The sequence below is a fragment of the Podarcis pityusensis genome (genome assembly GCF_964106645.2).
Source record: "Podarcis pityusensis genome assembly, chromosome: 10".
NCBI classification, from domain to species: domain Eukaryota; kingdom Metazoa; phylum Chordata; class Lepidosauria; order Squamata; family Lacertidae; genus Podarcis; species Podarcis pityusensis.
Window position 1 is genome coordinate 788338 of NC_138035.1, and position 15668 is coordinate 804005.

The 15668-nt window shown below is 50.7% G+C and overlaps 2 protein-coding genes across 6 annotated transcripts in view; one reads left to right on the top strand and one right to left on the bottom strand.

The window, feature by feature from the left end:
- Positions 1–4007, bottom strand: part of LOC308486225 (uncharacterized protein) — a 117447-nt gene extending 113440 nt beyond the window's left edge. The window contains exon 1 of the transcript XR_013991001.1: positions 3839–4007. The gene's annotated coding sequence lies outside the window, so the exon portion shown is untranslated. The remainder of the gene's footprint in view (positions 1–3838) is intronic.
- LOC308486270 (uncharacterized protein) overlaps positions 1–13633 on the top strand; it is a 230383-nt gene extending 216750 nt beyond the window's left edge. For 3 of the 5 annotated variants that reach the window (XM_081022885.1, XM_081022884.1, XM_081022886.1), the window contains exon 6: positions 10931–13633. In XM_081022885.1, coding sequence (XP_080879011.1) covers positions 10931–12105 — 1175 coding nt within the window. In that variant the 3' untranslated portion in view covers positions 12106–13633. The other 2 variants (XM_081022887.1, XM_081022888.1) reach the window with 2 other exon arrangements.
- Positions 13634–15668: the final 2035 nt, after the last annotated feature.

The window sequence follows — 15668 nt, forward strand, 5'->3', positions numbered from 1 at the left end:
GTTGATGGGTCTCAAATCCTTGGTGTATTAGGGAATTCTGCTGCAGGTGAAGGCAGGCCCTGGTGGATGGAGAGGAGGAGAAAAACAGTGAATCCCACAGTCCAGAAGACAGATTCCACCCCTGCTGCAGAGGAAAGTGAAGGGCCGATGGGATCGTCAACTGGGGAAGGAAGCCCATCGAGAAGGAAAACTCTGCTCCTAAACTTTCACTGCCTCTTGAGCTATGTTCAGGGGAAGAAAAGGCTATGGAGGAAAACCTACACAAATCCAGAGTGGAGTCTCTAAGATGGTTGGATGGTGTCCTTCGCATCTTCTTCATTCAACTCCTGAAGCCAAGCTGGTGCCAAACATACTGCTCTGCTTTCCTTGGGACCATATAAGCCAGGCTCATCTCGCTTTATTGGCCGAGGGAGCCAGCGTATGGCTTCCGGGTCATGTTGCCAGCATGACTGAGCCGCTTCTGGCGAACAAGAGCAGGGCATGGAAACGCCGTTTACCTTCCTGCTGGAGAGGTACCTATTTATCTACTTGCACTTTGACGTGCTTTTGAACTGCTAGGTGGGCAGGAGCAGGGACCGAACAGCGGGAGCTCACCGCATCACGAGGATTTGAACCGCTGACCTTCTGATTGGCAAGTCCTAGGCTCTGTGGTTTAACCCACAGCACCACCCGCATCCCATATTTACATCATACGGCACTGTAAAAGTATTCAAAATATTTGTTTTTCAAAGAAAATACCACAATGTATCCGGTGGCCCCTTGAAAGCTAAAGAAAGTATTGTGGCGGAAGCTTTTGGGGATGCAGGACCAGGAAAGCTCCTGCCGCCATGATCCTTCCAATGGGGATTCAGGCCTCATCATGGGATTTGAATTGCCCTGGCTGATTATCTCCAATGGAATAGATATTGAGAGGAAAGCTGTTTCCTGGTTCTGCTGGATCTCTTAGTGGCTTTGGAGACCTTTGGCCATGGTGTCCTTCTGGACCGTCTAGGGGAGCTGTGGGCCCTGTTATGCAGTGGTTCCCCTCCTTCCTCCTGGGCCATGTCCAGAGAGTGGTGTTCAGACCCCTGGATGCTTACTTGTGGGGTGCCCCAGGGCTCCATCCTCTCCCCTATGCTTTTTTACTATCTATATGCAGCCACTGGGAGAGATCATCAGGGGGGTTGGATTGGGTGTTCACCAGTATGTGAATGATGCCCAGTTCTTCCTCTCTTTTAAATTGGAACTAGTGAAGATGGTGAATGCCATGTGTGGCTGTCTGTAGGTGGTTAGAGGATGGATGGTGGGTAACACATTGAGGTTGAATCCTGACAAGACAGAAATACTGTCCCTGGGGGAGGATGGGGGCATTCCTGGTCCTGATGGGGTAACTGTGCCCCTGAAGGACCAGGTGTGCAGCCTGGGGGTCATTTTGGACTCCCAGCTGTCCATGGAGGCGCAGATCAATTCTGTGTCCAGGGCAGCTGTCTGGCAGCTCCATCTGGTACACAGGATGAGACCCAAGTAGCCTGCAGACTGTCTGGCCAGAGTGGTGCATGCTCTGGTTATCTCCTGCTTGGAGTACTACCAGCTGCTCTACATGGGGCTACCTTTGAAGGTGACTCTGAAACTGCAACTAATCCAGAATGGGGGAGCTAGACTAGTTACTGGGAGCAGCCACTAAGACCACATAACACTATTTCTAAAGTATCTTCCCTGGCTCCCAGCACATTTCCGAGCACAATTCAAACAGTTGGTGCTGACTTTTAAAATGTCTGTGGGATGTGAAACACAAGAGCAGTCAAGTACAACATCCCTAGAGTGGACATAAAATGGGATGTCCTGACCAGCCAGTCGGAACTTCCAGTTTCTCCTAGGCTGGGACAGACTTCTTCTGCATGTGACTAGAGGTGGGTGCGACCTCACCTGCCCAGGTAACAAAAGAGCAGGACTGGTCAGGCATCTCTCTCTGACTACATTCGTCGAAGAAGCAACATCTGCTTAGCCTAAGATGCTTTCTTGGGCTGTCTCCTTATGGGATAGTTTCCAGGTGTATGTAACTTTTGTAACTTAAGTCCGCCTTCTGGGATCCATTTGTGAACAGAATGTGTGAGTAAACTCTTTTTATACCTTTATAGAAGACTGTGTCGTTTCTATCTTTTTATGAGGGACTAAAGGGGAAATTACAAAGGAAACTTATTTTAGAGGCTTTAGCGAGCCTGAGCAAATGCATCCGCTGTAAGTTTAAAAGGGGGAATGTTACTCTGCTAAATTGTACAACTTGTTAGCACAAGTTGGAAAGGATATAATCAAACAATATATCTGTCAGGGGCTCAGGAGCAGAGGCACAGGGGAGAGAGGAAATGGAGAGCGAAGGGGACGAATCTGAGGGCAGCGTAGGGGAGTATGAAAGTGGCCCGAGAGATCTCTCCAGCAAATCAGAAGATTCCCAGAGGGGGGCGCCGATGGCCAGGGCAAGGGGGGTCCCAGGGGGGACACACCAGAAGCAAGGGGCCAGCGGGGACTCCCAAAGCAGCAGCGGGAGAGCAGGACCAGCTCCTCCACCAGAGCGTAGTGAGGGGGAAGAGTCACATGTATCAGGGCCACCTTCTCCTCCAGCAGGGAGAGAAGATGAGTCAGGGGTGGCCACGCCTCCATCGCAGAGTGAGGGAACGGAGGGAGAGTCAGGTGCAGCTAGCCTCCCCGAAGGGGGAAGCAGTGACAGGAGCAGTGTAACGGTCAGGAGGAAGGTGGCCGGCTGGCCGGCAATGGCTGTCATCAGATGCTGATAGGTTGTATCTCAGCTTGTCAGTCACTCTGACATTGCCTACAAAGAATAAGAGGAACAGAAATGCTTTTGAGGTGCAACTTCTGTATCAGCCCTGAGAGCCATTCCATGGACTCTGCACCCCTGTTTCTGATGACAGGTGTACATTATCCTCATCCTCAGTGGAAAAGACAATAAAGATGGCAGCCTGAGAGAGAGGAAAAGGTTTCTGGCTGCTTCCTGGGTGGGATTGCGGAAACCTAGAGCTGCTTCTGAGAAGGCCTCCCCCCTCCCCGCTTCCTCTCGGGATTTCCTCTCCTCTCCAGGGGACCAATGGCTGGACTGGGCAGAATCACTGCGTCTGGACAGGGCAGGGGCTTATGGGGGCTTATGGGGTGGGAAGAGGATGGAGACTGCAGGAAGGAAGGGGTGGGGGGGACTGGACCCCCCACTTTCCAAGGATCCCTCTCTGGTCACCTTGAAGGGGGGGCATTCCTGGCAGGAGGGAGAAGCCAAGGCGTCACCTCCGGAGATTCATCGTGGGCGTCATGATGGAGACGCCCTACCCAGACTGTCCTTCCTATCTCTCTCCCTCCCCCCCCCCCAATGCTGCCCTTCCCTGTCCCAGGGATGCTCCCCTCCCTCCCCCCACTTCCTTGACCCCCTCCCTCTCTCCTGAGTCTACCCTGCATCCAGAGGCTCCCTTGGCTCTGCTCACCCCACACCCTGCGCCCCCATCTCTCCAGCTGGTGGCGCCCCCCCCCCAAGACAAGCAGGGGAGGGGCAGGAGCGTCTCTATTCCTCCTGCCCGTTAACCCGTTCGTGACCCACCTCTCTCTGCACGGAGCCCCCAGCGCTCCGGGGATGCCTGCGCGGGGGACACGGGGCGATGGGGTCCTCATGGGGACTCCGTGGGTAGGGGCCCCATGTCCGCCCCTGTCAAGGCGCCTAAGGGGCCGAGAAAAGCCCCCTTCGCAGCACGCGTGCAGGGATCCAGGCCCTGCCGACGGGGCCCACGAAAGGCGCTTTGGGGAGCTGGCGGGGTCTCCGGGTCCTCTTCTCTCTCCGCCCCCCCCCCCGCAACCTCTTTACCTCTTTGTCCTCGCTCCCGATTCTCCTTTCCTTTCCTGCAACATCCACGTTGGGCGGGGATCCTCCTCTGCCCGTCCTCCTCCCCTTTCCGAAAGCGCCCCCCCCCCCTAGATCTACGGGGCAGAGCGGCAATCCGGAGTGGACGCTCTACTTGCGGGAGAAGCAGGCAGGTTGGGAGGGGGGCTCCCCCCCTCATTTCCGGAGCGAAGCCGGATTGGAGGAGGAGGAGCAATGTATTGGGGCGGGATCTGGGATTGTGTGGGCGGGATGAGAGAAGGATGTGCCGGGAGGGGAGGGAAAGTGTTGAGCGGGGGGGGGGGAAGGAGGAGAGGAAATCCCCCCCTCCCGTCTTGCTTCTGGGATCAGGAGAGGGGGGAGGGGCTGATCCCGACAATCCAACAGCGAAGTCACAAAATGAGTTCTGCATGGAAATCAGATCAGACTCCGAGTTCGTGTTTTGGCAACATGACAGGTCTGTCCGTCGGGATGCCTGAGGATTCCTGCTCGCTGCCTTTTCCTGGCCAGCCTGAGAGATCACTGGAAAGGGAGGATTTCTTGACTCCAGAATCCATCATCGCAGACCCCTTTCATTCAGGCATAGAGATCTGCTCTTTGGACAAGCCTGCTTGGATCATGTGGATCATCAATGGATCATATGAATCATCACTGGATCATCCATGATGTCATACCCGTCTCGGGGGGGGGGGGCTCAGGATGAATCTCCTGCCACGTGACTGGGGGAGTCTGGAGGCTGACGGGGGTCAGACAGGGCTGCTGTTTTGCTCTCCGTACTATTTCAGCTCAGGTTTTACTGAAATGGGTGGATTCATTGAGGAAACGGGGCTACGTTCAAAAGAGGCAAATGTGTGTACTTTGTTACCACCCAGTGAGTTGTGTTGCAAAGGCCATTTGCAGAAGGGCTCCTATTGTATCACCTGCGGCTACATGCCGGAGTTTGGGTCTTTTTGCGGAAATGTGTCTGTGTAAATGCGCTCATCCCCGTGCATTTATAATGGCAAGACATTAAATCCCATGAGATCCACAAGCACCAGAACCATAAGCCCACATAGGAGTCCAAAAGCACAGAACGAAGCAGCCCTATCAAAAGCTGGGTGTCGAACAACAACAACTTTTTTTGTACCCCACCCATCCAACTGGATTGCTCCAGCCACTCTGGGCAGCTTCCCAAAGAATAGAAGAAAACATGACCCAACATGAAATATTAAAAGCTTCCCGATACGGAGCTGCTTTCAGGCGTTTATGGAGGTTTATCTCCATGACATCTGGTGGGAGGGCGTTCCACAGGGCAGTCACGACAACCGAGAAGGCCCCCTGTAACCTCACTTCTCGCACTGAGGGACCTGCCAGAAGACCCTCGGAGCTGGACCTCGGTGTCCGCGCTGAACGATGGACGTGGAGACGCTCCTTCCCTTCTACTGGGCTGAGACCATTTAGGTCTTTCAAGGTCAGCACCGAGACTTTGAATGGTGCTCAGAAACGAACCGGGAGCCCATGAAGATTTCTTAGGACCCTTGTTCAAGGGACAGCTGTTAGGGGGCCGTTCAGCTGCTGTCCAAAACTGAATGTATCCCTTGCCGGAAGTAAGGGCATAAGCCTCTCCTGCTCCGCCTTCTCGGGATGCCATTGGTGCGCGATGCTCCGGCTCTCGGGAGAGGGAGAGGCGTGAGTTGGGTGCGCTCGGCTTGCCAAGGGTTAAACGGAAACGAGCTAGATTCCTAGACAGGAAAGTAAGACGGGGGGGGCAGGTCCTCCAGAGCGAAAGCCCAACCCCTCCCTTTCCTGCAAGAAGTCGGGCGTGTGGGGGTCCCCTTGGTTCGGCTCTGCAGAGGCTGCCTGGGGGCGCCTGCTGGGATCCGGTGAGTCTCCTCTCTCCCAGGATAGGGCCCATGGGGAGAGCGGGGGTCCCAGCGCTGCATGGCGAGAGGGGGGCAAGTCAGGGCGCGGAGGGTCGCAGGAGGGCGGCAGCTCTGCTCTTCCTTTTCATGGATGCGCTGCTGGCCCCTTGGGTCCAGGAGCGGGGAAATGCATGCAAATAAACCCCATTCAGATGTATGGATCAGTCCCCTTTTATAACAGAGGTCGTCCGCGGATGGAAACATTTGGACATGAAATATACCCTGATCCCTAAAATCTCACCTGTTCAAGGAAAGAAGACGGAGGGCAGAGAAGAGAAAGCGCTTCCTCTTGCAGGGCAGAGTAAAACCTGTGGAACTCCCTCCCACAGGAGGCAGAGGCCACCAATAAAGCTGGCGTTAAAAGAGGAGGAGGCCAATCTGTGGAGGAGGAGGAGGAGAGGGGGATGGGGGAATCCTCTTCTCTGTCTCCCTTATAGGGGGTAGCCCTCTGGCCTGATCCTGAAGGGCTCATTTTCTCCTCCAGTGCTTAGTTCCTCCAGATGCAAGCGTGCCCTCTGAGATTGCCTGGGGTGGAGCTAGATGGTCCTTGGGGTCCCATCCACCTCTATACTTTTATGAAAGCACCACTGGAGGTCTCACAAGCCAAGGCATTGAGAGCAGGAGAGGTCCTGCTGGAAAGGAAACAACCAGTGCAACTGTTTTAAAACAGGAATCCAATGTGTTAGTTGTGGGGGGACTCAGTGGGGAGGGGTAGACCCATGGATGCCACCTTGATCTCCTTGGGCAAAGAGGTGGGAAAGAAATCCCATTCATAAAGAGAGGCAGCCCAGCCAATCATCTGGCTGCCTCATTTTGGACCAGTTCCTGAGTCGCCTTCAAGGGCAGTTCCACACAGAGAGCGTTGCCACCATCCCATCTGGCGCAGAGAGGACCAGGGCCATGTCCTCTCTGTCCCGAAAGGTCTGTGGGGTGGGGAACTAGCCTGAGCTGGACATGGGCCTCAAGCGACCATGATGGACCCAGGAGTGCCCTCAAGTATTCATGACTGGGGAGGGGGCATGTTAAGCAATGTAACATCATCATCATTATTGCTTGTTCCCTGCCCATCACCTGAATTTCCAAGAGCAGATTACAAAATTTAAAAAACAGCAATAAGAACAGTTGAAAACACATTACACGCATAGAAAGGTGAATCCCACTTTATTTGCTTTTGAATGCTGTCCTTTGACCCCACCCACATGTCATTTGGCCTCACCCACTTGGCCCTCAGGGGGTTGGCCCAATAAGGGAATAAATGGGCCCTGAAGTGGGTTTGGGCAGGAGAGCAACTCTTGAGGAACCCTGGGTTAGGACCCCCCCCCCCAAACCCAATGCTCAGATAACACTCAGTACAAATGACTCACTTGTCAATCACAGTTTTGACTTCATTCCTGGATTGAAAACTCTGAAAGGCAGGAGCAACCAGGCTGATTCATCTCTTGGAAAGACCAACAGTTCCCTGCACGTTTTGCATGCTCACTTTCCCTCCAGGAGGGCTGGAGACTTACTTCTCCTTCTCCTTTTTATAGAAACCTCAGAGTCTGGGTTGTGGTGCAGTCCAGAGCCGGCTCTTCCAAGACTCACGGAACATTTTTCTCCTCCAGGCAATATGTCAGTTTTGTAACAGAACAATGTACAGTGGTACTTCGGTTAAGAACTGAATTCGTTCTGGAGGTCCATTCTTAACCTGAAACTGTTCTTAACCTTTGGTACCACTTTAGCTAATGGGGCCTCCCACTGACACTGCAGTACAATTTCTGTTCTCATCCTGAAGCAAAGTTCTTTACCCAAGGTACTATTTCTGGGTTAGCGGAGTCTGTAACCTGAAGCGCCTGTAACCTGAAGCGTCTGTAACCTGAGGTACCACTGTTTTTGCTTTGTAGTATTTCCTAGCACCTCTAATTCGGACAGACAGAACTTGGCAGAAGATCAAGGGGTTCCTTCATCTCTCTTGGAGGCTTCCTGAGAGCACAGATGGATGAGAAAAACTCAGCTGGCCCTGAAGCAGGAAGAGACCATGCCATCAGAACTGGGAGCAGTGGGGGATTCTGGGGGGAAACTGTGCAGAAGATCCTGGGAGAGGAGGACACCCTTCGCTCAGAGCTTCAGAGCCAGCAATTGAGGCAGTTCTGCTTCCAGGAGGCCAAAGGACCTCGAGAGGTTTGCAGCCGACTCTACAACCTTTACCACCAATGGCTGAAGCCAGAAAGGCACACGAAAGCTGAGATGCTGGACCTGGTGATCTTGGAGCAGTTCCTGACTGTCCTTCCACCGGAGATGGAGAGCTGGGTGAGGGAATGCGGAGCAGAGACCAGATCCCAGGCAGTGGCCCTGGCCGAAGGTTTCCTCCTGAGTCAGGCGGAAGAGAGGAAGCAGGCAGAGCAGCAGGTGAGAGAGACTTTCCTCTGGATACCCCAAAGGGGCTCCGAACATGAGTGACAATATCTGAAAATTCACTATTAATATACCATCCTTTTTTGGAAAGCAGCCATTGAATATTATCAGATTGCCCTTCAGTTTTTGCCTCTGTCTTCCTTTTCTAACTCTTCTTCATATTCTCTGTTTTGAATCTTTGTTGCTATTTTAGAGACAGGATCTGTTTGCAGAAATGGGCCCAGATTCCTCTGAGACCAAAAGGACTCCGCTGGACACCAGAGAGAGGCTGCTGGGTAAGGAAGGAGTCCGTTCTCCGTTTGGTCCCTTTCTGTGGATATCAAAACGAATCCATGGGTTCTTTTCCTCTCTTTTTTTTTGGGGGGGGGGTAGACACTTGGGGCCAGGAGCACCAAGGAGGGAGATGTATTTTTTAACCCAAATAAATTATAAAATGGGTCCAAATGCACTCAGAAGGTGATACTTTTTGGAGAGCAGCTGCACTCCTGGCTTCCCAATTACCTCTGTCTCTTGCAGGTGACCAGATGATGCCAGCAAGACCTCCTCTTCCATCTATTCCTGGTGGTTAAGGAGAAAAAATGGCTGTGGAAGCAGCCCAGGTAGAGGGAGGGAGCCCTGTGGGGAAGGGGGCTGAGGGGTGGGGCAGCCAGGGTGCCTCTGGCCCCCAAGGAATCTCTCTCCTCCTCTTGGCTTCTGTCCAAGCTTCTCTGAAGGCATCTTTGTCAAGGGCAGCCTAGACAGAAGCCAAGAGGCTGGGAATGCCATTCGAGAAGCTTAATGTGCTGAGAATAAGGAACAGCCACCTTGCCTTAACTCACCTTCTGAAGGTCAATAAGATCATTCATAAGTCATTGTCGTTTTATTTCTAGAGTTATCATTGAATGCTATGATAGGCTTCTAAGCAGTTCATCAAGCCTCAAAAATAGTTCCCAGGAATCACCTATCTTGTCACATCAGTTGCACAATAGGGTTTCCCCACCTTCTCCTCCCTCCATTCCCCCAGTGCACTTCTTGAAGTTGTCTTTAGGGCATCAGAAGGGTCCCCCCCCCCCCAAGAACAGCACATGGGGAGCAGAGAGGGGATCCTTCCATCTGGCACAGACAGAAGGATTTTCAGAACACAATGTAGAGTTCTACCCATTTACACAGAGATTAATGTCCATCACTAAATCACACAAGAAAAGAATTCCACTAAGACATTAAAAGCAGCACCCACAATTAAAACGTGCAGCAGGACGATCCCATTGAAACAAAACACCATTTAATAAGCAGAAAGAAACAGAGCAATGTGTAGCAGACAACCTTAGTGCTGTCTAAAGAGGATCTTTCCCTTTCTCTCTTAGGGTCCAGTGTGCTTTGAAGATGTTGCTGTTCATTTCACAGACGAGGAATGGGCGTTGCTGGATCCTGACCAGAGAGCTCTGCATAAGGAAGTCATGGAGGAGAATTGTGGGATAGTGGCCTCTCTCAGTAAGGCTCCCTTGTGGATCCTAATCTCTCTTTGGAAATTCCATGCATATCTCTCTGTGATAAGCCTCCCTGGTTTTGAGGGAGCTCTACAGGGCCACTTGCAGCATTTGGGATTCTAATACCCCTTAAACTCACCTTAAATGGAGGGCTATCAACTGTTTTGACCATGGACATGATCAAGCCAGCACAGACCTTGCTGAGAATGGAATGGGAACATGCTGGGAATTTGAGGTTAAGAAAGCACATCTTTGTTTGACACTGTCCTGCCTTGTATTGCCCAAAATCTTCCTGACACAGAGCTTGTGGAAGGCATTGAGGGGTTTTTCTGATGGTTGTAATTGTTCACAATTCACTTCACAAAGCAGCTTGCTCAACACGCAGTCCTAGTAGACCCTCATCTTGGTATTGAATGGTTAGCATCCCATTCTCCCATACAGTGGTCCCTTGGGTTCCAGATGCTTCAGGTTACAGACGCTTCAGGTTACAGACTACGCTGACCCAGAAATAGTACCTCGGGTTAAGAACTTTGCTTCAGGATGAGAACAGAAATCATGCAGCAGCGGCACGGTGTCAACGGGAGGCCTCATTAGCTAAAGTGATACCTCAGGTTAAGAACAGTTTCAGGTTAAGAACAGACCCCCAGAATGAATTAAGTTCTTAACCAGAGGTACCACTGTACTCTTTTGGAGAGGTGAGCCGTTGCCGTAACTGCCTCGCCAGTACCCTTGTTCTGGTCAGCATCAATGAAGAGGTTGTTGGTTTCTTAGGTAGACACAATCATCCACCACCTCCAGTGTCTGAAACTCGCATGGTGCTAGGCGCATTTTGCAACAGGGAATGTCATAGACACGAGCAGTTTCCGAGCTCTGCTGGCAGAACCTAAGATTTCGGATTAAAACTGCAGAGTGGAAGGAAAGGAGGACCTTTTTCTTCCTCTCCACTTCCAGCTACTCTCTGAAGACTGAAGGAGAGACCTTCTTTAAAAATCAGGGGGGTGGGCAGGGGAAGGACTAGACCATGTGAAAAATGAACATATTATTTTAGCTGCTGTTCATTCCTTTTCAGCTTTGTATTTTTGTCATAAGAGAGTGCATATGGACATTCCATTTTTGAGCCCATAACCTAGGGTTAAGGTCCTCTTTGTGTTCTAGCTGTCCTATCTCTGTTTCTAACACTGACCACCTCTAGTGTGTGGTCACCAATGTTGATGCATGGAATTCTTCCTCTATCACAAGGGTTAGAGATCAATATTCAATACAGTAGCACTCCCATTTCTTCCTACAGTTCTAATCCACTTCTTTCTTCATTGCAGGTGGTGATGATTTGGAAATTGAGAGAGAGGATGCCCATGACAGAATCCACACAGTGGAGAAGCCATTGCCACTCTTGGAGTGTGGAGAGAGCTTCAGTCACAGCTCCCATTCGACTACCCACCAAATAAATGCTATTGAGAAGAAACCCTCTCAGTTCTCTGAATGGCGGGAAACTTTCTGTTGGAATGAAAGCCTCACTTCACAGGAAATGATTCCCGCAGGGGAGGACCCACTGAAATGCTTGGAATGTGGAAAGAGCTTCAGAACGAGTGCACATCTCATTTCGCATCAAATAATTCATACAGGCGAGAAACCCTATCAGGGCTTGGATTGTAGGGAAAGCTTTAATACAAGCACAACTTTCCATAACCACCAGAGAATTCACAGGGGGGAGAAGCCATTTCAATGCCGAGAGTGTGGAAAGAGCTTCAGTCAAAGCACCCATCTCACAGCCCATCAAATAATTCATACAGGTGAGAAACCCTATCAGTGCTCGGAATGTGGACGGAGCTTTAATCACAGGGCGAATCTCACGGCCCATCAACGAATTCACAGTGGTGAGAAACCCTATCAGTGCTCAGAATGTGGGAAGAGTTTCACTGTGAGCTCCAGTCTCGCTTCCCACCAAAGAATTCATACTGGGGAGAAACCCTATCAATGCGTGAATTGTGGAAACAGCTTCAGTCAGAAGGCAAGTCTCATTTCCCATCAAAGAATTCACAGTGGTGAGAAACCCTATCAGTGCTTGGAATGTGGGAAGAGCTTCAGTCGGAAGCAAAATCTCACTTCCCATCAAAGAAGTCACACTGGTGAGAAACCCTATCAGTGCTTGGAATGTGGAAAGAGTTACTGCCATAGAGCCAATCTCACTTCCCACCAAAGAATTCACAGTGCTTGGAACGTGGAAAGAGCTTCTGTAAAAGCGCCCATCTCGCTACCCATCAAAGCATTCATACCGGGGAGAAATCCTATCAATGCTTGGATTGTGGAAAGAGTTTCCTCCAGAGAGCCGATCTCACTTCCCACCAAAGAATTCACACAGGGGGGAAGTGATATCAGTGCTTGGAATGTGGAAAGACCTTTAGTCACCGTGCCAGTCTCGTGGCACACCCAAGAATTCACAGTGGTGAGAAACCATATCAGTGCTCCCAATGTGGGAAGGGCTTCACTGTGAGCTCCGGTCTCCCTTCCCATCAAAGAATTCACAGTGGTGAGAAACCATATCAGTGCTTGGAATGTGGAAAGGGTTTCTGCCAGAAAGCCCATCTCACTTCCCACCAAAGAATTCACACAGGGGAGAAACCCTATCAGTGCTTGGAATGTGGGAGAAGCAAAGTCTCCCTTCCCATCAAAGAATTCACAGTGGTAAGAAACCATATCAGTGCTTGGAATGTGAAAAGAGCTTCGGTAAGAGGACCAAGCTCATGGTTCATCAAAGAATTCATACAGGGGAGAATCATAGAATTTTAGACCTGCAGGAGACCCCTGGGTCGTCTAGTCCACTGCAGGACTCTCAACTCAAGCTTCCATGACATATTGCCTTCTCCTTACAACTTCTCCTTACAAACCTCCAAGGAAGGAGAGTCCACAACCTTCCAAGGGCATCTCTAATTTGAAGCCATTGGTTTGGGTCGCAGCCTCCAGAGCTGGTGAAAACAAGCTTGTTCAATCTTCCACGTGATAGTCCTTCCTGTTCCTCAGAAGGCTTGGTTTCCCAACTCTTAATTGTCTTGGTCAACCCCCTCTGCACACCTTCCAGCTTGTCAAAATCCTTCTTAAATTGGGGCACCCAGAACTGGACACAGGACTCCAGGTGTGGTCTGAACAAGGCAGAAGAAATTGGGGCTGTTACTTCTCTTGATCTGGACACTTGACTTCTTTGGACGCAACCTAGAATAACAGCCTTTTTTGCTGCTGAATCATACTGTTGACTCATGTTAGTCTAAGACCCCTTTTCCACATGTACTACTGGCAAGCCCGGTATGTCCCATCTTATATTTGTGCAGCTGATTCGTCTTGCCTAAGAGCAGAATCTTACCTTTCTTCTTAGCGAAATTTATTGGATGCCTTTATATACCACCTGTTTCTTCAAGATGCTCAGTGTGGTCTTAAGTCATTCTCCCCCTCATTGTTTAATCCTGACGACAACCCTGTGAGGTAGGTTGGGCTGTGAAGCCATCACCCAGTGACTGAGTGGAGATTGGAACCCAGGTCTCCCAGGTCCTAGTCCAAAACTCTTAAGCACTGCACCCCACTGGCTCTCGAATGAGACTCTTGGAAAGTGCATGCATGCGCATTTATTGAAAGTTTCAGTGCAATGTCTTGGTGTTTGTAGTTAAAGTTTTATACGCATGTATCAATGACATTAATATAATAATGGTAATTACAGTAGAAGAGTAAATTTTAGGTAATGCTAGACAGCGATAGGGTTAGTTTGGAATGCTGGGATTGAAAAATTGAACAATTTCCACATGAATCACAAGAAGATCTAAAATATAAATACAAAACGGCAACAGCAACAACCCCCCAAAAAGCCCCATGTCATGTATTGATGAAGTTGTTAGAAAATTTATTATGGGAAAGGGGGTAAAAGTCTTAAAAGTTCATGCAACCATCTTCACAGGGTTGCTACTCTTTGTGTGAATGAACCTTGTTGCTACAAAGAAAGATCAGGTCTACTGACCGCTGTTTTGCTCCTTTAACATGCCTGGATTCTCCTTCTTTGCTGACCCCGGAGGGACCGCGGGGTGTGGCCCCCTAGGGAGCTGGGCAGCGGAGGAAATCAGCACCCCAGGATTTTTTCCTTCTCAGTGCTTTTCCACCTGAGCCGCTTACCTAAAAACCTGACACCCCGCAATGAGACAGGATTGTGTCCCTGCCCTCAGCAAACAAAATAGCTCCCCCCTCCCAAGATACTGAGGTGCCCTGAGGGCTGTGCGGGACCCCCAGTCATTGAAATGAAAAGGGGAGAGGCTCAGGAAAGTTTCAGGGAGCAGGCAGGGAGGGGGCAGCACAGGCTCCAGAAGCTCCATCTCGCTCATTCCTCCACACTACTCCCCCCCCAATTATACCTGCCTCCCCCCCCATGGCTCCTTCACAAGTGTGGGGAAGCTGCGCCCCCTCTGCCCCCCGTCACAGTTCCTTTAAGATCCCAAGTTGCAGGGAGAAGGTTCACCTGCAGCGAAGCAAAATGCAGCTGCCCTGGCCGAGTGGAGCCAGGTTGGGGGGCACCGTGGGGACCCCAGAAATGCGCCCCTAGAAGAAATGTGCCTCCCCAGTTGGAGGCAGCCCTCCTTCTGAAAAACCAAGAGAGTAAACGGACAGTTCTCTGAATGGAGAGGAGCAGAAGCGGAGTCCCCTCAAGATCAGTATTGGGACCTGTGACTTTTCAACTTGTTCATAAATGATCTAGACTTAGGAGGATGCAGGGAGGGGGCAAAGTTTGCTGATGGCAGTAAATTGTCCAGGGTTGTTCAAACAGAGAGAGATTGCAAGGAGCTCCTAAAGGACTTCTTCATAGGGAGTGAACAGACAGAAAATACAGTTCATTGTCAATGAGATTAAAGTGTTGGGAGAAAAAAATACCTCTTAATATCATGTACAGGCTCATGGGGTCTGAACCAGGTTTCTCTGTGTGCTCTAGGAGACCAGGGGGAGAGGGGAGCTGGTTGCAGCAGGAGGGGGAGTCTCCCTGGATGCTTCAGCAGCCGGCCTCCTCTGGGCTCCTGGCCCCCTCCTCTCCTCCCTCTGAGTCTGAACTGCTCTCTGCCCCAGCCTCTTCCTGCTCACCAAACCCTGTTTCCTCCTCAGCTTGCAACACCTCCCCTTCCGGTCTGCTCCCTTTCCTCCCTCTTTTTGCTCATTGCCATCCCACCACCAGTCCCTGGTGGTGCCTCCCCACCCCCTGCACCCAGCCAGTCCATGACAACAACAGCAGCCACAGCACTGTGGTCCTCTGGTAGGAAATCTCTCTAGCAGCATGACTGAATAAAAACTTCTGGGACTATGGGAAAGTACTATCTTCCCCAAACCCCAGAATCACCCATTAACTTACAGTATTATCAGTTTTCTTCAGAATGCTTAGGAGGCAGGGATGAAGTTTGGGTGAAGAATCAGTGCTTGGAGATCATGCGGTGGGGGGATGACAGAGTTTGGTGCAAAAACTGCCTTGCATGCTTGAGTAGAGCAACTCCAGCCAAGTAGCAGCAGGGTAGGGGCCACATGTAGAGCAATTCCCACACTGAGGTCAAAAACACACACAGAGGCAGCAGGACTTCTTCAGTAATAGTTTACTGAGCTTTCAAAGCATACAGTTCTTACTGGGTCCCCAGTGAGGCACAAAACTTAGCTCCTGAGAGCAAATCCAGTTTCAGCAGAAAAAAAATACAGCACACAAGATATCTAAGTCAGGCACACAAACCAGCAGAAGGGAGCAAGGGAGGAAAGAGGCTGGAAGGACACAGGGCAATGGAAGTGTGTCTTTCGCTTCCTGTCGTCTGGGAGGTTAGTCAGCAACTCAGCATATTCAGGGGCTTCACAAAGAAAAGCTTTCTGCCGGCTGCTTCCAGGCAAATGAGCATCCCAGAAACACACACTGTGATCTGTGGGGTGTTGCCATATCAATTGTTTTTGAAAGGTTATCACAATGTAGTCTAGAAACCAGTATAGGATGAGATCAATATATCGCCCAGCCCTAATCCTCATTCACCACCAGAAATCCAGATTCACCCTCTCCCC